The 27180-nt window shown below is 43.9% G+C and overlaps 2 protein-coding genes across 4 annotated transcripts in view; one reads left to right on the top strand and one right to left on the bottom strand.

Moving 5' to 3' along the window:
- Positions 1-8495, bottom strand: part of PITPNC1 (phosphatidylinositol transfer protein, cytoplasmic 1) — a 76501-nt gene extending 68006 nt beyond the window's left edge. For both annotated transcript variants that reach the window (XM_017811866.1, XM_017811867.1), the window contains exon 1: positions 7884-8495. In XM_017811866.1, coding sequence (XP_017667355.1) covers positions 7884-7931 — 48 coding nt within the window. In that variant the 5' untranslated portion in view covers positions 7932-8495. The remainder of the gene's footprint in view (positions 1-7883) is intronic.
- Positions 8496-12653: 4158 nt separating this feature from the next.
- PSMD12 (proteasome 26S subunit, non-ATPase 12) lies at positions 12654-20328 on the top strand. Of its 2 annotated transcripts, none has more exons than XR_001874229.1 (11): positions 12654-12796; positions 14724-14783; positions 14996-15124; positions 16017-16124; positions 16404-16508; positions 16941-17090; positions 17233-17367; positions 17843-17955; positions 18303-18477; positions 18904-19036; positions 19883-20328. XR_001874229.1 is itself a non-coding variant. In XM_017811862.1 (11 exons), exons 1-11 carry the CDS (start codon positions 12689-12691, stop codon positions 20090-20092), a joined length of 1371 nt encoding a protein of 456 aa, XP_017667351.1. In that variant the 5' UTR covers positions 12654-12688; the 3' UTR covers positions 20093-20328. The 2 variants fall into 2 exon arrangements, 1 of the variants encoding a protein (XP_017667351.1); XM_017811862.1 differs by having other exon boundaries at positions 18959-19036.
- Positions 20329-27180: the final 6852 nt, after the last annotated feature.

Genomic DNA, 27180 nt, shown 5'->3' with positions numbered 1-27180 from the left:
ATTAAACCCAAGATGACATTTAGTGTGATGAAATGGAAAATAAGGCATACTCAGCATGCCCACAGAAAACAATTCCCACAGAGCTTAAGTATTCCTAAATCACTTGGGCAAGACTAATCTTAGAACAGACACGTAAAAACTCCTAAATAAAGACCATGGTTTTTCTGGAGAGCAGATGAACCAGTCTTTTCCTAAATCCAGGAAGAGACTGGTTCATCCCCAAACATTCATGTTTGTGACTCACATGACTCCTCGTGCTTTAAATTAAGGACGTGCCCAAGCTCAGGATGTGCCAGAGCTCAGAGTGTGCAAAACCAGCTTTGGAACTGCAAAAGTACAAAACTAACGGAGCCCAAAACTGCCTCAGCGTTTTCTGACCACAGACAAAGAAAAAAGATGGAAGATGCATATTTTTTTTTTGCCAAGAAGAGCCATTAAAATGTCATTCCTGCAATTTAGCACCCTGCGTTATGCTTTATAAAAATGCTATTTTGATACATATCCAAGCATTCAAAATTGGCTGATCACTTATAGCCAAAATTGGGAAGAAATGGTGAACTGAGAAGGAGATAAACAAGATTAAGACTAGACTAAAAGCATTATATATAAACACAGGTGAAGTTCAAGTCTGGTTTTCACCACCTACAGACTGCAAACCCATCTGTTAACACAACTTGAAATCTATATTACCTTTTCTTAGCTCCTTTTTAAACACAGTCAATAATCCTGGGGAGCACCTTTCCTTGCTCTCTAGATGCCTGCAGACATCGATAATTACACTTGAATATGTGCACAATATGCCCACACAGAGCTCTTCAGGCTGCACTGGAGGGCTCTCAGAGCAAATCTGCATGAAATGTCACTATTGGCTTTATTTTGGTAGAAAATCTTACAAAATATACTGCCAGTCACGAGAGATGCTCTAGGAACCAAAGAAGGTAAAGAACAGAATATAAGGAAAATTATAATTATTTGAAAAAAAAATTATTTCAATTACAAGTAAGTTTTCCGTGAGTAAGGATACAAAGGGTTACTCCTCGCCCACAGTGACTATTTCAAGGGGTTTCATGTGTGTACCATCCATCTCCATCCTTAGAGTGTATAATGGTTGCCTCTGTGGTAGGTTGGACAGTAAGATGGAAAGCCTGCATGGATTTTAGCATCCACAACTGCCTCGGCTCTGTAAGGACAGCCTGGGGAACATATTTGTCAGCTCACCACTCACAAAGAAGGATACAGTGAATGAATCATTGTTATATACTATGGGTTTTCCATTATCTGACTAGGCAGCCTTTTGTACCCAAGAACAGGATCTCTAATAGATTTTAACAATACAAATGTCTATCAGAATAAAATGAATACTCATAAAGGAAAATATAATTTGTAATCTTTCCTAGTTATTACAGAAATCTTTCTCTTCCTCTAATCTGAAGGGCTTTATAGACTTTAAGGGCCATAAATCACCTAAATTTTTTTGGCAGTCAGGCAAAAATCACATAAAAATAGATATAGCTATATTATTTCTAACCTTAAAAGAAGACAGATGAAGAAATTAAACAGACTGGACTAAGGGAAAATGTATTTGACATATCAGAGCTATCAAACTTCGAGCTGCCAATACAGACATCTACATTCATTATTAGGTACATAAACAGCAGTGGTCTCAATTTCTAAAGAGCTGATCACTCAGCTTTCACATCAACTCTTACGAGAACCTCGTGTTCTCAGCAAGTCCAAGTTCATCCCAAAATACCAAAGAAATAATTAAAGCGCTGAGTTTTAAAAGCCAGTATTGACATTCCGTGTGTTTCTTTCCCAGTTCTTTTCTTTCCAAGCCTGCATTATGCTTCAAAGACAAAGAGAGCTCAAGGAGTCCTTGATGGCATCAAAGCTCTGTAGAGTGCCTTAGCTCGAAAATGTCCTAAAACACTGACAAGCTGCATTTTCTTTTACGGGAAATGCAAAACTGGGCCCTGCATTTTGCTAAAAAAGTCCTCAAATCAACTGTGTGGTATTATTTGCTATATATATATATATATATATATACACCTTGGGGAAAACAAGTGTTGACAGGGAGAGACAGAGCAAGGGAGATAAAGAGCCTGGTGTTCCTTGGGTAATATCTAATCCTTTCCACTGCAAGATTTTTTTAATGATTTACACTGAAACTTGGAGAGCAAAGGTTGTCTTGTTCCCTTCACAGGGTTTTATTGAAAAGTGCAAACAGGAGTAAGGGAGAAAATTGGGTATTTTTGGTCTTCTCTTTGCAGTGGGGCTCAGTAAAGATTTGACATGTGCTCTGCATTGCTGTGCTTTGGAGCTGACCACACCTAGCACAGGAAGGCCAAGCTAAAAAAGGGGTTTATTTTTCTCCAGGGTAAAACACAGCTCTCACTTTTCATCCACTCATTCTCACAGCTAGACAGTGCATCAAAAGAAAACGTAATAGGTGATTTTTGGGTATAATAGTTAACTTGTGGTGCTTTCCCTCACCTGTTCTACCTGTCACAGTGACTCTCCCCAGGCCAGAAGCTCTCAGGTCAATGTGAGGTCACGCTGTGTGAGCAGATGTGAGCAGACTTGACCGCCCACCAAAGGCCAGATCCCTTTGCTAACAAGAGACTTACACAAGGATTTCTTTTGAAGGGTAAAAAGATGTTCATAATGGTGTAAAGAGGCCTCCTAGATCAATAATTAACTCTGAATACCCCTCAGACAAACGTGGCAGTGCCCCTGCGGTGCTGAATGCAGAAGGCAGGTATGGCTGATGTTCTCTAAGGCACATCCAGACACAATGATTAACTACTGCAAAAGGTCCTTTATGTTTCACAGCAATTTAGTGCCTTGTAAAGGAATTGGTGCAAGATGCATTATAGCTGTTGATAGTTTCAATTAAAATTGCACAGCAAGACTCCATTTTTGCTGGACAACTTCAGCTCCAAACTGCCAGAGAAACTTTTTTGTCATTACCGGGTGCAGCTATTATTTAATTTACAAGTAATAAACTGAATTAAATTTGAAAACTTGACTTCACCTCCTGTTTGCTTATAGTCCTCTTGCTTACAACCAACATACTGCTTTTACAAATGTTCCATACATTAAGGTACTCCTGGAAACATGTTCTGTGGCTACAGCTGGGAAATGAAAGCAGCACACACAGCTGATCATTATTTATTCTATCTGTATTAACTGCAGGACAAGTTGGTGTAGTTTGTCCTGCAGTAGACCACTGTACTTATGAAAAAAAATTTTTTTACACTTTATACCCTACTAAAGGCTTTGTTGTACTACAGACACATAGTTATGTCTAAATATCATAACACCTGCTGACTCTCAGGGCATAACACCACCTTCTCAAATGCTTTCAATGAGCTTGAAATCTGTCTGAATAAAACATGTTATAACAAGTACCCTCTGTGCACAAAACAGAAGACTATGAAACCTTTTAAAGAAGAAATGTACCCAAGATTCAGAGAATATAAATACTGTTTACACAGATGTTGTTGAAATAATTTTACGTAAATAATCCACACTGGGAGAATTCATAATGTTTGAAACAAGAGCTAAACGATGGGTATTTTTATAAAGGGGTAAGGATAACACTTCTAAACCCAGAATTTGGGAATGCTGAGAGGACTTTTTGTTGAAAAACCATGATCTCCATTTATGGCCATTTTGCAGGTCTCTGCTTGTTTGTATTCATGACAATACAGCTGTTCCTCCACACCTCATGCAGGCAGAGCTCCCCACAGATCCAACCTGGCTTTTATTTAAAGCACAGAGTGGGAGCAATTCCACCAGGCTCAGCAGAGACAATCTTGGTTGAAATAAAGAAACAAAGCAAAGGAAAACCTGTTAGGAATTCAGGGATTGGCCTGCTCGTAGAGTTCAGAACTAACAGAAATGTTAATGGGCATCCCTGTTTCCAAGGAAAAAAACCTGTGATTCCTGTAGTTTATTTGATGTTTAGCTTTCAAATATACACAGCCCAGCTTCACATCTTTCACAGCATTTTACAGCAGCAACAACTCCATTTTCAACAGGATCCAGCAAAAATGTCTTCTCGCCTCTTCCCTTGAAGAAGAATCGCTTTCCACACAAATCAGGAACTTCACTGGACTTTGCCTCTCCCCGAAGAGTTCAGTACCATGCTAACCTGTCACATTCGGTTTACATTTTCAGATAAAGGCATCTCAAAAGCACAAAAAAGCCATGTAATCTTTCCTGTGAAAAATTGTGGAATTGTGATTTGCAATGAGACCCAAGTCTGAGAATTTTTTAGCATCTCTGCTCTTTTCCATTGCCTGGTGCTCTTTTCACTTGCTTAGGAATGTGCTTTTTTAACTGATATTTAAAAACCCACAATGCAGCCTATTATAATATTCTCCCATATGATGTAACAAGCTATTTGTAAGAATGAACTAACACATGAAAATGCAAGGGGAAAAATAACTGAGGCAGGCTTGTTTATTAATTGCAGCTGGGATGAGGATTGGTAGCATATTTTATGCAATTACTGGAGCAGATTTTACTTGCTTTATATATTAATGCAAAGAAACGGCTTTTTTTCCTACTTTTTAAGATCTTGGTGTTAACAAAAGGATTGAATTTGCATGGGTCCCTCCCAAAAGTACCACCAATGAGGTAAAGAATGACTTCTAATTGGCAATCATATTGGCTTTGTCAACCAACAGCTCTATTCTGACCTAGTTTACAAAGTTCTTACAGCAGTTGTTACTACTTTGCTTAGAAATTAACATAGTATTTCCTTTCCTAAATTATTTTAAAGCTGATCAGGCAGCTTCTGACCATACATATGTAACAGACCTAAACAGCTGCCAATAAATATTCAGCTTACTGACTTAGGCTCAGCTTTAAATAAGAACGGTAGTGTGGTGCCACAGCATCCCAGCAAGGATTCTTGGAACAACCTGTCTTTCCTGGTGTTTATGGCCAAGGCACAAAGATGCATGTCCAACTCCTCTATCCTAGCTCAAAATACACCAGAGCAGCTCAGTTTGGAGCAAACAGCGTTTCTCAGGAAATGTTTTCTTTACAAGAAAGCATTTGGCCTTCAAGCTGACAGGTAGATAAACAAAACTCCCATAAATATTTGGGTATCTTATCTAATAAGGGCATCAAGGAAAGCACGACTCAGGAACAGGATCTGCAGTAGCTAATGAAGGCTTTCCTACCCACAACAATGCCAGAAACTCTTCCAACCTGAAGACAGTGCTGCTGTTACACTGATGTATCAGTTCTTTTCTCTAGAGATAAATTTAGGTCATAATAGTCATCCAGAGCAGCACTAACTGCTCCCTGCTGCGTGCATAGGAATTTACACACAAGGTAATGACTTGCCTGGACATTACACAACATTTTACAGCACATTTTTTCACATTACACACAAAATCCGACTCCAGAAGATCGGGTACAGGTGCTTGGCTGGCAGACTTAACACTCCATTTTGCTCCCTGTGCCAGATTATCCTCCCAGGAATGACATGGGAACCAGTGTGGTGTTGGTGACAACACACCACCACAGACTGAAGACACAGTTCTTTCTCATTCACGCTGTGAGACTTCTGTGGACGGGTAACTGGCAGGGCAGTGCTAAAAAAGGAAAACTGCTCAAGGAAATACTTTTGGATTTATGTCTAAAGTGCACAGGCCAAAAGCCAGAGCATCAACCATGGAAAAGCAGCGTTGTAAAGTCTAAGTAAGAAAAACAGCACAAAAGGGGAGCCAGGCTGTTGCATAAGAACTGCATTTTTCCCATACCTGTTGAAACACAGAACCTCAAAAACCCTTCTTGGATGCTTAAGTGCCAGCAGTGTCCGTGTGAGTCAGGATCCCAAGTGCCAGGGCCCAACATCCCAGCCCCATGGGAAATTGGATATCCTTTGGAAACTGCCTTTCCCTCAAAGCCCACTGAGGTTCAGAGTGACTTTGCACCTTGCAGGAGGCAGTTTGGGGCTCTCAGAACCAAACTGCTCCTGGTATTTGAAGGGTGAGCATCGCCCCAGGATGTTCTCCTGATGACTGAACCACCCCATCACCTTGTGGCAAAAACCATCACACGTTGTTGGCAGTTAATGTGCAACTGAGGGTATAAAAGTAGGATAACACCACTTCATAAGGCTGTAGGGAATGTCACAAGGATGAACCACTACGAGAAACACAGTGTGGGACTTTTTTAGTATGTAAATACTGTAACAAAAATAAGATATCTGCTAATTTTACAATTTTGTCCTAGTTCATTTTATAATTAGTAATTAAATTGATGCTAAATATCAGACATGTTCTAGGTTCCTCATTAAGGCATCTCAGCTGCAGCACTTGGATTAAATAATGGATGATTCAACATAAGAGGAACTACAAGATAGAGTATCTGTACTAATTCTGAAAACATTCTAGAGAAAAAAATGACATCCAACATTTTCTTCTGCCTCATCATGAATCGACCATTCCTGTTTTGGGAGATTTTTGAACTTTTCTGCGTCTGGAAGTCTTGTATAATAACAATGTTTCAAAATAAATTAGATCTGCTCCCTTCTGATGATGTAGTGAACTGTCATTAACTAAGTGTAGTAGTCTGAGGGCATCAGGAACTGGCTTGGATAAAATGTTGTCTACAGTAGGGTAATGCAATAAACAAAGAAAATTATGTATTAAAAGAATAATGCCATCCAATATCACAGGATACGATATAACTTGGATGGAGAAGGGCTAGAATTAAACCTATAGCTGTTTAACTATATGTATGTGGCGGCTTTGGGTCCTGCTCCCTGCAGAAGGAATTTCCTGAGCAGCCCGAAGTAAATATTTGGCAGTTCCAATCCTCAGTTTCAGAAAACTGTTTAATTTGCCAGAACTGCAGATAGGGACAAAAAGACCATTGAAATGACCACCCTGCCGTACTCCTGAAGACTCCTCCACGCATATACTGCAGAAAATAAAAGTGTGCAGCAAAACACCGTCCTGGACGGACTCAAAGAACAAACGTGTAACTCAATTAGCGAGTTAATTATCCATTAATTAGCGAATGAAGCCCCTCCTGAGGGACCCTGGGCCAGGGCGCCCCCTGGCGGCGGCGCCGGCGGCACAGGCGGCACTTTGGGCGCAGCTCAAGCGCAAGATCCGCGCCCAGCGCGGGCTCAGCCCCGTCCGCGCCACAAGTGGCTCCATAAAACAGCATCTTTCCACACTCGCAGGGCACCAAACCATAAAACAGCGCCTCTGTTTCGTATTCCATCAGGCCTTTAGGCACCTACTGCACCCGCAAACACTTCGCGAGTAACTCCAGGACACGTGTGCTCCGTGGGGGTGTTACGGTCCTACTGAAAACTGTCCGCAGGCAAATAAAACCAATGTTCCCAACACGGAGTTGAGAGCACCCGACAAAGAGCAGTTTGACTTTCAGTCGTTTCTTTAAATGACAACAAAGTTTTACTAATAAATGATCGCCTCTTTTCCCTACCTGTGCTGGAGGGAGTTTCAGGCCATGTTCAGCTACGAGGGTATTTTAAGCAAAGGTGAAATATATTTAGAAACTGGGTTTTGGACAAACGCTTTATCAGATAGAAATTTCAGCACAAAAGCATTCCCTTGCAAACATGCATGAGATTCCTCCGAAAAGTCTAGTTGGAAAACCTTTATAACCAATATTTTGACGACACAGTGCTTTTGATACACTTAAGTTACCTTCGTTCCTGCAGGATTCCTTTATTTTCCAATAAAAACATTCCTCTCTAACCAATCATCTCCGACTAAGTTCATTACACGAAGAAGAAATATTCAGTAAAACAAATACAACCTCAAGTCGCCTGGCAAGAGAAAACCCTGGGTAAGGAACAGTGTCTCCGGTACGAGCGCGGATCTTACCTCTTCAACTGTCAGAGGCATGCAGATCCGGTACTCCTTCATGAGCATATTCCTGCTGCTCAGTGCGGACCGGCGAACTGGGAGAAAAGTGCGGATTTCTGCACAGAGATCACGACGAAAACCAAACACGGGGGGAAATAATCAAGCCTCTTTCTCTGTGCGCGCTTGACAATGTGTCCACAAGACAGTAGCGCAACCATCCAGGAAGGCTGACCCAGCAAGAAGAGAAACCAACACAACCGCTTCTTTCTTCCCGTCCTTCCTCCTTCACACCGCGATCATGGGAATCTCACGGACGCTCGCACCCAGATACGCTAGCAAGTCTCAAACCCCCACCGCTCTCGCCCCAGCCGAAGACATCCGTCGGAAGTGCACGGAAACGCCGGGCTCTCTCGCGGCTGTGTCAAGACATGCCTGGGGCGGCGAAAAGAACAAACGAGCCGAAAATGTGGCTCTCGCCCCCGCCGGCAGCACGTCGGGCGGCAGGAGAGAGATGCGATGCTGAGTCCCGAGACAAAGGCTTTTTATAACGTTCCCTCTCCCGGCTGCCAAGCGCGGCTCCCACCTCCCCGCCGCAACGCGGCTGCGGCCGCCGCGGCTCCCGCTGCGCTCGGGGCGGGGGCACGGGGGGGCAGCGGCGGACGGGCGGCCGCGGGTCCCCGCGCAGCCGCGGGCGGGCGGTGGTCACGGGCGGGCGGTATCGGCGGCCCCGGCGGGGCTGGGCTGACATCAGCGGGGCGGCAGGAAGGACGGAGGGAGGGAGGGAGGGAGGGAGGGAGCGAAGGGGGGGGGGGACCGGGCGGGCTCAGCGGGGCCGGGCCGCGGGGGCTCCGCGCTGCGCCCGCCGGAGCCTCCCGGGAAGGGGAACGGGCAGCGCCGAGCACGGAGAAACCGCGATTTCGGTTTATTCTTCCGCGAGGAGCTGTCGGGTTTTGGAACTTTACTGCCCTGCGTGTGACCAGGCACCTTGCGAAGCGTTTGCACCCCGTGAGCCCCGGGCTCGCAGCCGCCCCCCGGTACAAAGGAAAGGACAAGCGTGCGCTCGGTGCGGACACAGCACAGGATGTGGAGGCCTCACCCATTTCCCTTCTGGTCAGCCCTTTCGTTATCAGCCAGCACATTTTGCAGCACAAATAAAACCGCCCTCTTTTTTTTTTGGTATCGGGTTTTTTACTTTTAGATGCCACGCAGAAAGTTCAGTGAGAAAGCGCCTCCTTCCCAGTTGAACAATAAAGCCAGAGCCGTTTCAGGAGGGCTCCCCCCCCCTCCGTTAGTTGCAATTTGTTATTGAAATCAGCTTTTAATATGCTTGGGGGGTGTGTTTTTCAGAGACATTTACCTGTCATTAAGTTACACTTGAAATGCACTGGAACCTAATTCTGAAACTAGCTGAGAACCCCGAACTGTTACACAACCTCAGCATTTTATGCTTAAAATGCTCATCCTGCTGTTTCTCCTGTGCTCCCAGTGGCTCTAAAGCCATTCTCTGGATTGCAGAGAAGCGCTGTGACAGTAAGAGGAAAATACAAGGCACTGCACAGATAGTGGTAAAATATCCATCTGCATTTATGTATCAATTATTTGCAAAAAAGAAAAAAAACCTGATGAAATGCCGTATTTGGGACAGCTAAAGATGAATTTATGTCTACAGTGAAATGTGTGTTTCATAACAAGAAAGAGCAAAAACCCCTCAGAATTTTACTGGTTCTGGATGTACATTTTGGAGCTGTGGGTATAATTCTTAGCCCAGAGGACACAGTGCCATCTCCTGGAGCCAACTATGTCGCTTTGCCAGCCCCTTGCAATAATGGCACAATATTTCACATCCCTGCTTTCCCAGGGAAGTGCAAACACCTACACAAAGAAATAAAAAATCTGGGAGCTCTATTAACAGTCTGCATTTTCAACTGAGGTATGAACAATGTGTTTAATGAGACTTCTGTCTCAAATGTGACACAGCCATTTATAAATATGGAAACTGTGGCTATAATTGATAATGTTGGTACTGTATGTTCCTGAAATTCCATGCAAAATAGCCAAGACAAGGCAATACCTTGTGATTCTCACTGCGAGAAGGATGTCGAGCTGCTGGAGTGAGTCCAGAGAAAGGAATGGAGCTGGGAAAAGGTCTGAGCACAAGTCTTGTGAGGAGCTGGCAGGGTTCAGCCTGGAGAAAAGGAGGCTCAGGGGGAACCTTCTCACTCTCTACACCTCCCTGACAGGAGGCTGTGGCCAGGTGGGGGTCAGGCTCTGCTCCCAGGGAACAAGGGCCAGGATGAGAGGAAATGGCCTCAGGCTGCCAGGGGAGGTTTAGATTGGATACTGGGAAAAATCTCTTCACAGCAGTGGAACAAGCTGTCCAGGGAAGTGGGGGAGTCACCATCCCTGGAAGCGTTAAAAAAGTGTGTGGATGTGGCACTTGAGGACATTGTGGTGCTGCTGGGTTGGCAGTTGGACTTGATGATCTCAAAGGTCTTTTACAGCCTTAACGATTGTGTGATTCTGTGATATTACCCAGAGAGGAGAGTTAATCCAAATTCAGATCTAAAACATCCACTTCAGTTTTAAGTGATTTGCTGGTGGCTTCATACATTTGGAACAATATTTATGTGTTTCTGCTGAAAAGCAGCACTAAAAACCTGAACTTCTTTACATGGGGCCTTGATGCTACCCAGTTACAGGCAAGGACACCGATTTCAATAAAACCTTGAGAAAGACTTAAACCAGTTTTTCCCCTATTACGTGCTTTCAACGTAAACCAAACCTTATAGCTCTGTGTACAATAACAAAGTCTGCAGATCTGTGGAAAGCCGTGTGTCAAATCCAGAAGCTGCTTAAAATGGAAAACAAAACTACTTCCTATACCTGCAGTCACCCCAAACTTACTGCCAGAGGCACAGCTCAGTCTTGTGCTGGCTGCACATACACATGGGATAAAAGCAGTCACCTAAGGATGTCCCTTACCACTCCCCACTGTGATGACTGTCCCCAGCCTCTCTACATGCACCATTTTCCAGGAGATATGCTAAGACAGAAAACTTCCAGCTCCCACTGGCCAGGCAGTGCCTGCCTCAATTTTGGGTCTTTGATTTCCACGAACGGGCAGAAATTACTACTCTTACCTCTGCAACACCCTCTCTACGCTCAGTTGTGAAAATGAGACATTTTTCACTCATCTTTCATTTCTGCCCTGAGGGGAAAAAGCCCATATGTTAAATCATGCTGAGTATGAACTCCAGATGGACTTGTGTCAGCAAAGTGTTGCTTCAGAATAAGAGACAGCAAAAGCCAAGCTGGTTTTTTGCGGTTTTGCTAAGGACTTTTGAATAAGAATTTAGAGGATTTTTTAGCCATCCAGGAAGTCTGCATTGGAGGCAAAAGCTGCCTCCTTGTCCCCCAGCAAACCCATATAGGTAAAGGAAAACAACAGTTGCAGTATGGATTCATTCTCTTCCTCTTTCACTCGCTGTCTGAACCAAATTACAGTGTATGGGGCTATGCTCAATTAGATTAGTGTGTGACTTTCAACTTCCCTGGAAGCCATCGCTCACAATCCGTGAGCTGTAAAATTATACTAATATTACAGTGAGCTAAAGGAATGAGATTTTAAAAATCAAAAGCTCTGTAAAAATTTGTAAATGGCCAGTTAAGAAAGAACAACTGATACACTCTGAGTGACACGTGCATGTATTTTCAGTACTTAGGTCAATTAAAATCAGCTAACAATGATTAAGGATAATGGATAAATTGTGTTAGGGGACTTTTAAAATCAAGTTTGAGTTCAAACAGAAAGTGATTCACGGCCCACAGCCCCGGTCTGTGCTGTGCTAATTGGAAGGCATGCATCAGACACAGTTGCAAAATACAATATTAGAGCTCTGAATCCATTTAATTGAATTACTCTGAATTTACAACAGTTCAGCAGATGGAGGAACTCAGTCTTAATTCTGTCAACTAAAGATTTAAAACAGTTATGTCAAACACCCCTTTGGCACATAGTATTGGTCCATGTGCAGTATAGTCTCAAAGTAACACAATGCAAAATGTAATTTTATGGTTACGTATTCTTTCTGTGAATCTTAAATAACATCCAAAGATTCCCATGGTAGGGGGTCGGAACAAGATGATTTTAAGGTCCCTTCCAACCCAAACCATTCTGTGATTCTGATTCAGGGCATTCACTGCTCAGTGTTTCTTTCTGAGTTGTTTGCTTGCAAACACGAGGGAGTTTTTCTGAATTTCTTCAGGGAACGAAACTTCTGTAGTGTGTGGCAGTGCGTTGGGAGCTGATGGCAACCTACCTGCACAGGCATGGCTTCAACATCTCACAGACGGGTGCGGGGGGTTTCAGATCCCCTCAGAGGGGTGGATTGAGCGGGGAATCCCCTCAGAGGGGATTATAGGGGCTTATAGGGGCAGATTCCCTCAGAGGGTAGGGGGTTTTAGATCGGCTCGGGTGGATCTCAGATCCCCTCAGAGGTGGATGGCGATCCGTGTCCCCTCAGAGGGTTGGGGGGGGTCTCCGATCCCCTCAGGGGCTCGGGAGGTCTCGGATTCCCTCAGGGGTTCTCAGGTCCCCTCAGGGGGTCTCCGCTCCCCCCACAGGCTCGTGAGGGGCGGTTCCCTCGGCTTGGCTCCTCCCCCTCAGCTGTGGCTCCTCCCCCTCCGCGGGTCCTGGCGCGCCCGGGGGTGTCCTCGGCAGCGCCTGCCTGGCGCGGCGCGGGGCCCTTGTTGGGGCTGCCCCCGGCGCGCCTGCGCGCGGGCCCGGCCGGTTCCGGTGGGCGCTGAGGCGGCGGAGCGCGGCCATGGCGGAGGGCGGCGCGGAGCGGGCCGACGGCCGCATCGTCAAGATGGAGGTGGATTACAGCGCCACCGTGGACCAGCGCCTGCCCGAGTGCGAGCGGCTGGCGCAGGTGAGGCGGGAGGCGAGCCCGGCGCGGCGGACGGGCTGAGTCATGGCGCGCTAGGCCGCGCGGGGCAGAGCTGCGGCCGCGTCCTGCCCCCCCCGGAGCGGTGCTGAGGGGGCCCAGAGAGGGACCTCCGTGCCGGGCTGGGGAAGGGGAGGAGAGGGACGGCTCCGCTGTTTCAGGGCTATGTGGGAGGTTGGTGCCCGAGCAGAGGGTGGTGGGGCACTGAACAGGCTCCCCAGGGCAGCGATCACGGCCCCAAGGCTGCCAGAGCTCAGGGAATGTTTGGACAACGCTGTGAGGCACAGAGTGGGCTTGTTGGGGTGACCTGTGCAGGGCCAGGAGTTGGACTTCGATGGTCCTTTGGGTCCCTTCCAACTCGGGATATTCTGTGATTCTCAGGCGGGAGGAGCTGTCGGGTGAGGGGAGGGCCTGAGTCCCTCACAAGGGGTGCAGCCGTTCCCTCTGCCCCTGCCCGGGCACACGCGGGCTTGGTTGCTCATCCTGCGCTACCGCTGCCTTCCTGTGACTGGTCCCGGGTCAGGCTGGCCAGGCAGCGCTTGGCATCCCTAAACTCGGGGATGTGCGAGCCCTGAAAGGCTGGAATGCAGGGGCAGGGCCAGGGCAGGCTCTGGGGTGCCTCGCTCGGCTCAGCAGCCGGGTGTGTTACCGGTGGGGTTGTAGCGGTGATTGTGCACACGGTGTGTCCTAAGGACTTTTTTGTAAAGGACTTGTTCTGTAGCTTGGAGATTCCTGTGCATCTCAGACCTCAGAACAGACAGAGTCACAGAATCAGAATGGACTGGGTTAGAAGGGACCTTCAAGACCATCCCGTTCCATCCTCTGCTGTGAGCAGGGACACCTTCCACTAGACCAGGTTGCTCAGAGCTCAGTCCAGCCTGGCCTTGGACACTTCCAGGGATGGGGCAGCCACAGCTTCCCTGGTTTGTTGTCCCAGTAGGATGGATCTGACTCTTTATGTGCTGCAAATGCTCCACTCCATCCCTGCATCTTGTGAAAGCTGCTGTCCTGTGCAGCAGTTGTACTTATCTTAAGGGTTAGACTGTCCTGAGACCATTGTGTGGAGAGCAGGCACAGGGGTTTTATGCCACAGGCCCAGCTCTGTGTAGGAATGGATGCCATGGCCATGTTGCATCCTGCACAACAGGTAAATTCCGTGGCAGTAGGAGCACATCCCTCACAAACATTGTGTGTAAAAAGATTTCAGTAGGGTAGCTACATTTTAGAAACAAATCTGATTTTCTCTGGTTTTTTACTCATTTTCTACTTCTAACCTTTTTTGAGTTTTTGGCACCCCCACCATTGCCATGGGCTGATACAAAGTCAGCCATACTAAAATTTTTGCAAGATGTTCTCTGGGAATTACAATTTAGGACTAAAAGTACACTCTGATATCTTTAACTCCCCTAAGCAAAGGCATATATAGTTCTCAACCCCACGCCAAAAAGGCAGGACTATTATAATTCCATGTAGTTTATGCTTTGTGTAATACTCTGTAATTAAGATATGATGGATGTGGATGAAAGTAATAGTAGAACAATTTTTTTGGTCGAGGTGTTTAATTGCATTTCTGTTCTCACTTAAAGCTCTGTTTTGGCCAGGGAAGAAATGAGTCTTCCACGCAGCACAGTGGATGTGAGCTCACCAAACCTGTCTGGAACCTGCCAGGTTTCTCTCTCAAGGCAGACAACTTAGAGCATGTGTTGTGCAAAAATGAAACTGTACCTTTCCAGTTTATTCTTTGTGTAGAACCCTGGATTTAAAGTTGGTGCTGTGTGTGTTTCCTGATAAATGAAAAATGAACGTACAGGCTGGTCTGTTGTTTTTACTTAGATGAGAATTAGAGCTGCTCTCAGTTTAAGCTGAATTATGTTCTTCATTCGTGGAGTTGATTCTTTGCCTGTCTTATTAGGAAGGAAGATTGCAAGAAGTCATTGAAAACCTTCTCTCCTTGGAAAAGCAAACACGGACGGTGAGTAGGACGTGGTGATTCCGGGATGTCCTACACAGCCCTTGTTCCTGTGTTAAAGTCAGGAGGGGACTTGGAGTCTCAGTCTTGCATGTCTTTAGAAAGCAAATCACTGAGGCCAGACACAGTAATTATTGCTTTTGTATAGCAGAAGTGCAGGTGCTGGAGGGGCTGCAGGTCCATCCCACCTCTGACGTGCTCTTGGTTTGTTCCAGGCGTCTGACATGGTCTCCACATCCCGCATCTTGGTTGCCATAGTGAAAATGTGTTACGAAGCGAAAGACTGGGATGCTCTTAATGAAAATATTATTCTTCTATCAAAGAGGAGAAGTCAGTTAAAACAGGTGAGTTTAATCCTTTGAAACAAAGAATAAAACTCCTTTTGGAGCTGTATTATGTATCTGATTCCCCCTGTGTGTAGGGACTTTGTGGGTAAAGATGATGATTCATCTTTATGCTCTTCTACATTTATATTTTTTCATGTTCAGATGTGCATTAAACAGAATTACTGCAGTTTGTTGTGATCAGATAAGGTGTGTGCTTCACATGCTTCCTTTTGTAACTGTCATACTTTGGCATTCAGTCCTGTGTGAGAAATCAGCTGTCAGGATGGCTGAAAGCACTTGCATTTAGGAAAGTGCAAAGTTTATTGCACTCTGTGTTTAGACTGACTTAATCAGGAACAGGCAATTTTAATGGCATTGTTTTAGGAAGAGAAAGGTTACTTGTCAGTGTGCAGAAACATTAGGAGTGTATATAAAAGCATCAGTGAGAAATAATCACCCCTCTTCCTTCCCTTCCTGAGGAATCTGCAGGTGCCCTAAGGAGAAGGGGTAGTGTACACAGTTAAGAGAAGATACATCTCTCCTCAGCCATGCAGGTCTTAGGGCAAACAGAAGTTCTGCCAGTGCATGTGAGAGTTGTGTGGATTTGGCAGAGGAGGAGGAACTGCTTTTCAGGAGAGAACTGCATGGAGTGGATTATTTTGAATATCATTGGAAAAACTGAGATGAAGGAGATGACAGAACTGCATCACATTTGACCTGTAGCATCAGTCACTGGTGTCATTTAACAGCTCTTTATGAACCAGAGGCAGGAGATGGATCTTGGGTGCTTTTTGTTGAAATGAGTCTCCTCAGTTCGAAATGACATTATTACTTACCTGAGTGTTATAGTTTGACTCTGTTTGGGAAATCTAAAACCACAGTGTGTTTTTCCTTTCTCTTTTCATACCAGGCAGTTGCTAAAATGGTCCAGCAGTGCTGCACTTACGTCGAAGAAATCACAGACTTGCCAGTCAAACTGCGCTTAATCGACACGTTGCGCATGGTGACAGAAGGAAAAGTAAGATTTTGTTTTAAGACTGAATGTCTAAAAGGTAGAATAAAAATGTTCACCTTCTTTAAAAGCGTAGCTCCTTAACATTATTTGGTCCAAATATCAACTATCCATAGTATTTTTTCAGTGTGTATTGTGGATAGTGCCAGTGTGGAGTATGGATACACAACAAATTATTTGGTTGTGTGACACATCAAATACATTTCTTGGTGGGGCTGCAGGCTTAGAGTTTGCACTCTGCTTTAGAGAATTCCAGTAAAGTTTAAACTTTATTTATGATGTCAGATCTACGTGGAGATTGAACGCGCTCGCCTGACAAAGACTCTGGCAACAATAAAGGAGCAGAACGGGGAAGTGAAAGAAGCTGCCTCCATTCTGCAAGAACTGCAGGTAACACCTTGGAACTTAAAATTGCATCAGCAACAGCAATTAATTCTGACTGTTCTGAGATTGGTGTTTAGAAACTGCATCAGGTACGTCTGCAGAAATGCCTGGAATGAGATGAACTGTTATTGGTGAAGGTGTAATTCAGCTTTAACTGCTTTTGTTACTCTTATGGGTTGGGTTCCATAGAGTATTTTCTACTTGGAAAATAGAGTTCAATTCTCTAGCTAGTGCATTGAGTTTAGCCTTAGTGGATTCTTTGGTATAAATGGGGCACATAATTAAAATGGAATAACATTTACTCCATTTTCACCTGCTCTGTAATAGCTTTTTTCTGTTTTGTTCTGATGTGTCCCCCCTCCAAACAACTCCCACCCTTCTGGCACAGCTAAGATTTGATTTGACTTTGAGTGTTAAATAGTTACATTTTCATTTCAGGTGGAAACCTATGGTTCAATGGAAAAGAAAGAACGTGTAGAATTTATCTTGGAGCAGATGAGACTCTGTCTAGCTGTAAAAGACTATATTCGGACTCAAATTATCAGCAAAAAAATTAATACAAAGTTTTTCCAAGAAGAAAACACAGAAGTAAGTCATGGGAGGATTTCTTTTTCTCCCTCCCCAACTCCAATTTTTATCTGACTTACCTCTCTTCAGGACCAAGTGTATTTCTGGGATCCAGCTGAATTTCCTTTACGTGTATTAATTTGACTCTTTGATACTGTTTCAGAAACTAAAGTTGAAATACTACAACCTAATGATCCAGCTGGATCAACATGAAGGCTCCTACCTCTCCATCTGCAAGCACTACAGAGCCATTTATGACACTCCCTGTATCCAGGCTGAAAGTGAAAAGTGGCAACAGGTAAAAAACTTCACATACCAAATATCTGTATTTCCATGTGGCAAATCCTCATTTCTTACCAGATCAATGTGCAGCAGATGAAATAACTCCCCAGTCTGTTCTGAGTTTGGTTTTCTTTATTGGCTGTACTAACAAAGTGGCTAGTTGAAATCAGATATAATAAAAGTTGATTTCAAAAGAATATTTATAACCAACATCTTCATTATATTGTCTCTGAAATCTCCAGAATGTCTTGCCTGTTTTATATAAGGGCAGAGATTATATATAGCTGTGCTAGTGTGGTCTGAATGGTATAGTTGTGTGTGCAGTACAGATATCACATGTTTAAAAAGGGTTTTTTCATATATTAAATACTAAAATTTTAGTTGACCTGTGTCAATTAAAATGCATCACTGTGAGTGAGGGTTTGTTTCTGCAGATGGCATCACTTTCCTCTTAACTTAATGGGCAAAACCCACTTTTTTCTCTCAAACAGGCACTGAAGAGTGTTGTTCTTTATGTTATTCTTTCACCTTATGACAATGAACAATCTGATCTGGTGCACAGAATTAGTAGTGACAAAAAGCTAGAAGAAATCCCCAAGTATAAGTAAGTGTTTCTAATAAACAATTCTTAGATTAAAGAAAAATGTCTCTCTCTAACAGTGCAAGTGAAATCTCTTTAAGCAACTCAGAATTTAAGGGTGCCTGAAAAATACTGTAAAAATGTCATGATTGTGCAACTTGTACATGAACATAGATATCTCTTTTTTTATTAGAAATACAGTCTGATTTGAGCTGTCTCCTGACAGCATGAAGTATCAGAGTGCATTCAAGAATAATGAGTATTCATGTTAATAAAAATAAAACATTTCAAATCATGCCTTTGATCTATTATAAGGATGAACTAAGCCTTATTAATACAGGATTGTAACCCAACTTTACTAAACCCTTTAGAGACCTCCTAAAACTGTTTACCACCATGGAGCTGATGCGGTGGAGTGCCCTAGTTGAAGAATATGGGAAAGAGTTGAGAGAAGGATCCCTTGACAGTCCTGCAACAGATGTTTTTGGGTGTACAGAGGAAGGTGAAAAGAGATGGAAAGATTTAAAGAACAGAGTTGTGGAACATGTAAGTCTGACTGTAGCTGTGTACTCAGTGCCTTGGCTAAAACTGCTTTTTGCTTCCTGTATTTTAATAACAAAGAAAATCAAAAAAGTAGGGAGTGAAGCAGCAGATAAGGTGCCTTTTCTTTGTGTTGTGGTTCAACACTTTATTTGCTTGTATATCTTTCTGGCACAGTTGCCAGAAAAAAGAGCACATTGCACTCATATAGCATTCACATTTCAATAGAACAGAAACTTTAAAGTCTTGCTTTGTATTAAATTCATAATTGGTTGATTTCTTTTCTTAGGAATTTGTCACATAGAGATTTTCATACCTTTTATTACAAAAGAGCTGTTTGTTCACAACTCCCTCACACACCCCATGCTGGACTGCAGTTAGAGCCCTACAGTTCCTAATCTGCTTTTAACGTGGACTTTTATATTTTTGCAGCCTGCTTCAATTATTTTTTGCACATAACCCTCTACTCTGAACACTTTTATTCCAGAATATTAGAATAATGGCTAAATATTATACCAGAATTACAATGAAGAGAATGGCACAGCTCTTGGATCTGTCCGTTGATGTAAGTGTTGCTTTGCTTCTCCTTCTTTCCTAAGGGGTATGGAATTGTGTGTGTAGCTGTGTTTGTGGCAAAAATGGGACTATTCAGCAGAGGAATATTCTTGTTGATTTGATTTCGTGCCTTTATGGGAGGTAGAAAAGTGTTCTTTATTCCAGGCAGAGCTCAGTTTTGTGATATCTGTGCCCATAAGGCAAAAGCTGCTCTTAAAAACTCGTTTATATTCAAGGTCTTGTTTAAATGCTGGAGTTTCTTGTGTTTCAGTGTTAAAAAGTTCTTGTCAATGGGTGATTAAAACCAACTGAAGACACAGAAAGGTTCCTCACCTTTAAATGTCCCTGGTCAGAGGTGGAGGTACTTTGGGAGCACAGGGTGGAGTGGTCTCCCTGCCATCCCCCTTTGTGCTTGCAAGAGCTTTTTAAAGAGAATGGCACATCGTGGCATATTGGTATTTTGACTGCAAATAAAAAGCTTTGTCCTGCTGCCTTTTCATTAAATCTGCTTTTCCACAAACTCATAATAACCCTTTTTTTTCCAGTGGTCAGTAGTTCACAGGGACTTTCCTCTCCCTTGCTTGTCACGTGGCTCCCTTTCCTATCTGTGTAGCCAAGTACTCCAAAGTGTAGAAGTCTGTATTAAATTTTTAATTTTTAATTTCATGGGAGATAATCAGATATAGGTCAAATGGAAAAAAAAAAAGGTTTTTAAAGTGCAATATTGTTACAACTATATTTCAGTTAGGTATAACGGAAATCTTGTTCCTGGTGCTTTCGTGTTGTCTGGGAGAAATTCTGATGTTTTGTAGCTAAAAATGCGATTAATTTGACTCAGTGCTGTTTGTCTTTCCAGGAATCGGAGGAGTTCCTGTCTAACCTAGTAGTTAATAAGACCATCTTTGCTAAAGTAGACAGGCTGGCAGGAATTATCAATTTCCAGAGGCCTAAGGACCCCAACAATATTCTCAATGACTGGTCTCACAAGCTCAACTCCCTCATGGCCCTAGTTAACAAAACCACACATCTCATTGCCAAAGAAGAGATGATCCATAACCTGCAGTAAGGTGCCTCAATAATCTCAGTGCTTTTAAAGAAGGCATTAAATCTTCATAATAGAGACTATTATTACAAGTGTGTATATGGTTTGTTTTCTCCCTGTCAAGCCTTCCTGGTCTAAAATTTAGAACATAATTCTGAAATTCCCGTTGACAATTAAGTTCCCTTGATTATTCATTCAGTTGTTAAATGTTTTTGCTACAATTGGTGAAAGAACATAATAAAACTGTATTGCCTGTATAACAATAGTCTTGTGATTTCTTTTTTTCCACGTGTACCTTTACCTGTCTAACACATAATTCTGTGGTTATTTCATTACAGGACTGTTTTTGAGGCTGTGATTGAGAGGATTTACTGTAAATAATAAAATCCTAGGGGTTTACAGTGAGGTAACTTATTGTAAAGTTAAGATACTGTTTGAACAAAATTCTGGATGTTTATGCTTAAGAATAATGCAATTTCTTGTGATTTGGTGCTATAGTTAGACTTTATTAATTAATTCTGAACTGACAGAGCAATCAATTCATGAATAAGTACCTAAATCTTGTCTGTTTGGTGCAAGTCACTAATTTTCCCTGTTTTGTTGTTATACTTTTTAATGGCTACAATAGCAATTAATCAGTTACTTTGAAGCTTCTGCTTCTCATCATAAATGTGATACATTCAGAGAAGAAAATGCCCTATTTATTATTTGCTTTTACCCCCTGTAATGGAGGGAAGCTGTGGACTTTTCCCCATGTCCCTGGTCTGGTTTTTTTAAGGAGGTAAAATAGCACAGATAGTATAGTAAGAATCAATGGAACTCTGCTTGAATTTGCTCTGGTTTTGAATGCTCTTTAATTCTAGCCATAACCACTCTGCTCATAGTTAATTAGGTAGAGCCTCCAATTGTAAATGATGTATTGAGATGTGTGTAAATCCCATCTCTTCACAAGGACACTGAACTTCATTCAGACCAACACACTTATCATGTGAATACCCAGGAAGTCTGGAAACCAGGCAGGGATTTTGAGTGAGGGAGGTCTGTGAAGGGACAGGAAAAGATGGAAGCCTGTGAGCAGGTTTGCATTGGAAATGTAGACTTTGGACATACTTATGGGAGATTTGGGAATGTCATTTTGGAGGCTTGTGACTTTAAAAGCCCCACCAATCCAGCTCGCTGCACTTGAGCAACAAAAAAGCAGCTGAACTATCAGTGAGGGAAGGGAGAGAGAGGAGCAGCTGTTCAGAATGCACAGAATGCTCAGCATCTCACTTCCTAGCTTGTATTATAACTCAGTGGAACAAGCTGTGTAAAACCTTGTCACAGCCCTGCCTGAGCGTGGGATGTTCTGGTCGTTGTGAGGCCTCAGTAACATAACCAGACCTGGCTCCTGCCAGGATAAGGGACAGAGGAACTTAAAACCCAGCCAGTGTGCTGGAAACAGGCAATAGCCATCAGAAAGGAGAACAATGGGTCATCAGGGGAAGTGGGAACTTGCCTCTCCCTGTTCTTATCATGAACATTTTCCTTCCATTTGCAATCTGGTCTGGAATCTTCAGCCCCAAGCTTTAAAAGCTTATCCATTCTGATGCTTCTGCCAGATGAGATATGTTGGGCCTGTTTCCCCAGCCAGCCCTCTTGTCCTTTTTATCCTGGAATAGAATGGTTCAGTGTTCCTGGCCCTGCTTTCTGAGCTTCTTGCAGATTCTCCTTGCAAGAACTCCCTCTCTGGCCTGGCTCTATCCCTCTGTGCTGCCTTTGCTTTTATTTAGAGCACCAGTTTGTTGGGAGAAAGGAGGTGGTTTCTCCCCCCTCACAACTACTTTTTGCTGTCAGCACTGGAAAGAACTTACCTTTGGACAGTCCAGGTATCTCTTTAATTCAATTCAGAGGGACTATGAAGGTTCACTTTCATGCTCTGTATTCATGCCAAAGATCCACAGTGATCAGGCTTTCTGCCTTTTGATCCAAACCAGAGTTTTGTTCTCACTTAAATCACCTTGGTCTTGTTTTGGAACATACTGCCCAAGGCAGGCTCCCTCCCTACCTCTGTCCTGAGTGAGACATTCCTACTGTGTGCTGAGTGCTTGGTGCCAGAAGCAAGAATCCCTCAGGTTTCCCTCCCCACACATCACAGTTAGAAGTTTTAAAACAAGATTGTAGAATTATAGGCTGTAGGGTAAGTCCAACTGAGTGGAAAACAATCTATTTAGCCTGAAGTTTGGTTTTATTATTTCGGGGGGTTTTTGTTTGTTTGCAGACTACTGTGGATGAAAATGAAATGAGTATCTTGAGTTTCTCTGGACAAGGTTGCCATATTCAGATTCCTAAGAAAAAAGCTGTGAACTTTTGGTGCCAGGAAGGCAGATACATGTCAGCTAGAGCTCCTCCATGGGCAATTTAAAGGTCAGCATAAAGACATTCTGGCTTCTTAAAAAAAATGTACAGGGACCGAAGATCTTTGATCTTGATAGTATGGGATCAAACCATCACATTACTCTGACCTTTGTAGTTTCTCTCTCCTCTGTGTACCCTCAACATCCCCTGATTGCTGGTTGCTTCTCAACACTCTCATTTTGTGGATCAAAGGAGAATTGCATTAGTTTGAGTATTACTTGCTCTAGAAATTGTATGTGTTTAAGGAGTTCACGTTGAAATATTACCCTTGGATAATTATGAAGTAAGATTAAAGTTGAGATCATCTGTTCATTAGAGGACTCTGGAGGAATTCCAGGGGAATTTTCCTGCTGGAAAATCAAAACTTGCTACTCTTCAGCCTAATAACCAGCCATTAATGGCAGCCTAGAAACAGTCTGCTTTATTGTTTAGTAAGGCTAAGAATTACTGTTGCTATCTAACCTCAGGTCTACCACTGCCTCGTTTGTGGCAGAGGGTAAACCACTTAACTTCTGTTCGTTTCCCATGACTGGTGCTTCTGAGGGAGTTCAAAAATTTATAGAGGTCCAGTGTGCTAAGACAATAAAAACATTGCTCCTCTTGTTGCAATCAGTCTGGCACTTCACTGAGAAGGGCCTCCTGTTGTTTTGTTCTCAGGGGTGAATGATCTGTTCAAGAAGCCTGGTGGGATGTTGGGCTGCAGGGTCAGGGAGGCAATTCCCTGCTGAACGTATCCTATTCTGTGCTTATTACTTTTACATGTTAATTGTAATGGGGTTTCCTGTATTAGACATCATGAGTGGGGCTGATTGAAAAATCAAGTTTTCTGTATTCAAGAAATGCCAGTTCCCAGAAACGGGAGGGAACTCGATCAGAGAATGGAAATTGATTTTTCTGAATTTCCTGTGAAAACAGAAGTCTGAGGAGAAGGGAAAAAAAGCAGCAGTGTAAGTTTCAATTAAAACAGTTTTGTTTTGAAAATGTAGAAACCAAGCTGTAGCTGTGATTCCAAGCGTGCAGCTCATGGGTGAGCCAAGACTCCAGGGCTTTCTGGCTCCCAGCTCTCCATTAGCCCTGGAGCAAGTGAGGCTTTGAGTTCCCAACTCTTCCAGAATCTGTGCCACACCTTTCAGAGCTCTGCTCAGATCTTGGCCTCGTGGCAGGGAGCTGGGCAGTTCTGAGTGGCCCCAGCTTTTCAAACTCCTGCTTTTTGGCCAGGATCCTAAATCCTCCAAGGACCTGAGCATGGCTTCTTGCTCTGCAGAACAGGGAGAGGCTCTGTGAACCAGCCTAATTTATGGAATCCTGACTAAAGAGTCAGGGACACAGGATCTGTTAGTGCTTCTGCACAGGCATTCCTTGCAGATCTGGTCTCTAGCAGGGTGGGCTTTCTAAACTTCCAGCAGGGAAGTGCAATTTTCAGATTGGAAAGATTTTGAAATCTTAAAAAGTGTAAAGTGGAACTGAGTTTGATATTGTTGGGGGTTTTTGTTTTTTAATTTTACCATTATGACAAGTCCCTAGAAATATCACTGTTAGGCTTTTGAGGATCTGACTCCTGTCAAGTCTCATGATGCTGAGTGGGAATTCCTTGGTTTTGTTCCTATCTCCTGCTTCTCCATTGTGCCTTTGGCATTCCTTACATTTCCAACATCCTCTCTTGCTTCTGTTCTGCTCCCCGACTCTGTGCCCAGCTGCTCCTGGTCTCCTTGGGCAGAGGTCTAGAACTGTGAGCTCTCCTCTTGTTCTGAAATCCCATGGGTGAGCAGAGCACACGAGGATTCCAGGAACTTGGGAAGTCTGGACAATTCTGGAAATGCAAGGCAGCACTCAGAACCTAACACATCTGGTTCTGTGCCTCGCCCGGTGCTGAGGGAACCTGGCTTGTCAACTCAGCCTGTGGAGTTGGGAATGATGTGTTGGATTGCAGAGGTTGGAAGCCAAAATTGCAGCTTCCACTGGGGGTAAAACGGATCAAGAAGAGAGGAAGAGACATCTCATGGAGTTCCTCCCAGAGTAGCAGCTAATGGGATATACTTAGTTCCTTAAATTATCCTTTAATACTGTATTGAAACATATCACTGAAAGCCACACGAAGTCTCTTTCTTCCCATGTAGATGTGTAACCAGTTCCTGGGACATCCTGTTACAGCAGCACAGGAGGCAGAGAAGTGGCTCTGAAACCAAATTTAGTTTATTAAGGCCTTTTGGATTTGGGATCTCGTCCCTCGAGCCAGTTGCTGTAGGATTCTCACTTTGAGCAGCATTTCCAAGGTTAACGAGCACTTGGAGCCCCAATTTGTTTTGGACTAACAGTCCTCATCTTTCTATCTGGTAACAAAGACTTTGAAAGAGCTTGGAGGGGGCACCACATGGAAACAGGAGAGTTATTCCAACCTTGCAGTGCTTGGACAGAGCAGTGCTTGGCAGCCACTCTCTAGGAGCTGCTGGCTCCCTGTCCAGCCTCTGGCATGTCCACTGAGAGTTTATTCAATACCATTAACCACTCCACAAAATAGGGTAAAACCTCCTTCATCAGGGGGCTGAGAGGGTTAATTTAAGTCCCAAGATCATAAAAAGCAGTAGGTGCAAGGGCAGAGGCTCCACGTTGTGTGTTACAGCACTTTTCCTGAGGTGGGGATTCCCTGTTCCCAGAGTCCTTCCCAGCTCCCTTCTGAGCTGTTCCTACAGGGCAGAGTTGCCACCTTTTTACAGCAGCTCTTTCCACTTGGTACTTTCAACCTGGAACTTTAAATCACCAGAGACAAAGAGCAATAAAAATGGGGTCTGTCATTGAACAGATCCTTCTTCCTATAACTCAGTCACTGCCACAGTTTTTTTCCTGGCACATCATAAAGAAATACACTCAGAACAAATGGGCTTAAAAAAAGCTTATGGGAAAAATAAACCCATCAAATTTCTGTCTTCTCCAAGCTGAACTCCAGAGGATATATGTGTGTTTATATCTAAAAATATGCATAGAAAACAAATCCTATTTTCCACTGCTTTTTAAAAAAAATATCATTTATTTTAAAGAAAACCTTTGCATTTTATAACAGAAAAATTTATCAGTAATATAAAGCTCACTAGGAACAACCACGACCAACCTCCAAAAGGGACTAATTCCACTTCAATAACCTGGACTGAATGAGGCACAAAGTTAGATCCTAAACATGCTTTCAGCTTCATCTGATCCCCATTCCTTGCACAGTGCCCATGGAAAACACAAGTCACAGCTCTGGGGAGGTGTCTGAGGCAGGGGCAGCAGAGATGGCCTAGGGCAGGTTCTAGGGAGTGTTTGTCACCTCCTGAAATCCTGTCTCCTGGTTAGGCTGGGACCATGCACACTCCCCTCTGGCATGACACTGACCCACTGTACTCCCAACCCTATTTCTAAAGTTGAATTAAAAAGTGGACTGATTTAAGTCTGGGGCTGCAAATGCAAAGGATTTATTTAGGTTTATTTCCTCCTGTATTTACATTTTTGCAAGGAGCTCTCTCTTTATAAATGCGTCACTGATGAATATTGAAAACCTTCTTGGGCACAAGTATCTTCTTGCAGTGGCAGTGCATCAGAGGCTTGGCTGGTGGTTGTTCTTCAAAGACTTAGGAGGCATTAAACGTAAATTTAAATACAAATGTATTTAGGAAAATCCAATACTAAAATGATCTGGATCTTGTAATTATTTTAATTAAAGTGGAAGGAGAAGTTTTCCAAAAACACTGGAACCCTGTCTTGGTGATAAAGATCCTTAAGTAAGCTGTTCTTTCCCCAATTTTTTGTCCACTTTGCCCTAAATCACAGAGCACAGGGCATGCCCCCCCCCCCCGGCAGCTGGGCCAGCAACGCCTTGAAAAAGCCAGTTTGCAAAACAGCGTAGGTATTAAGGACCGATTGCCAAACATTTTGAAAACACAGCTAACAGGGAAGATTACTCCGTGAAAATAAAACTGTTATGCAAAGCAGTTTCTGGGATTCACGCACGGCAGGGACCTTGTTACCAACAGTCCCCGGGCACGGGTGGATGGGTTGGGAAAACACGATGTACAGCGGGAGCTGCTCCATCCCCTGCTGCAGTCCCCGGACCCAGCCTCGGGACATTTCTTTGAGGGAAGGAACTTTATAAAACCATACAGAATAAGAACTAAAAAAAAAACCCAATCCGACACAAATAATCCAACTCGCACAGTAGAATTACCACGAGGAAAAGCCACTTCCATGCTTTTTTTCAGGGGTGGGATCCCTGTCCTGCCCGCCAGCGCCTCTCGGGCTCCGCAGCTGCGCCCCCGAGCCCCAGGAAAGGGGATGGGGCGAAAAAAAAAGGGAAAAATTAAAAATGAAGAAAACAAGGAGGTTGCCGGTTTCCAGCGCGGGCGGTGCCCCCGGATCCGATCCGTGAGGGGACCCCGGGCCGGGTCCCCGTCCCGGTCCCTGGTTCCCATCCCGTTCCCCTCCCCATCCCATTCCCGGTTCCTAGTTTCCACTCCCCATCCCGTTCCCGTCCCGATCCCGGTCCAAGTCCCGTTCCTGGTTCCTGCTCCCTATCCTGGTTCCCGTTCCTGGTTCCTGCTCCCTATCCTGGTTCCCGTTCCCATCCCATCCCGTCCCCGTTCCTGGTTCCTGCTCCCTATCCTGGTTCCCGTTCCCATCCCATCCCGTCCCCGTTCCTGGTTCCTGCTCCCTATCCTGGTTCCCGTTCCCATCCCATCCCGTCC

This window comes from Lepidothrix coronata, unplaced genomic scaffold (genome assembly GCF_001604755.1).
Source record: "Lepidothrix coronata isolate B3197 unplaced genomic scaffold, Lepidothrix_coronata-1.0 Scaffold34, whole genome shotgun sequence".
Taxonomy (NCBI): Eukaryota; Metazoa; Chordata; class Aves; order Passeriformes; family Pipridae; genus Lepidothrix; species Lepidothrix coronata.
The sequence above is the reverse complement of the archived record's forward strand: the minus strand, read 5'-3'. Positions and strand labels throughout refer to the sequence as shown.

What these genes read in the sequence shown, in the direction of transcription:
- PSMD12 (XM_017811862.1), top strand. Translation starts at nt 12,689, where the DNA reads ATGGCGGAGGGCGGCGCGGAGCGGGCCGACGGCCGCATCGTCAAGATG. An exon ending in GGAGAAGTCAGTTAAAACAG is followed by an intron (nt 15,125 to 16,016) that starts GTGAGTTTAATC and finishes TTTTCATACCAG; the next exon opens with GCAGTTGCTAAAATGGTCCA. An exon ending in CCATTCTGCAAGAACTGCAG is followed by an intron (nt 16,509 to 16,940) that starts GTAACACCTTGG and finishes TTTTCATTTCAG; the next exon opens with GTGGAAACCTATGGTTCAAT.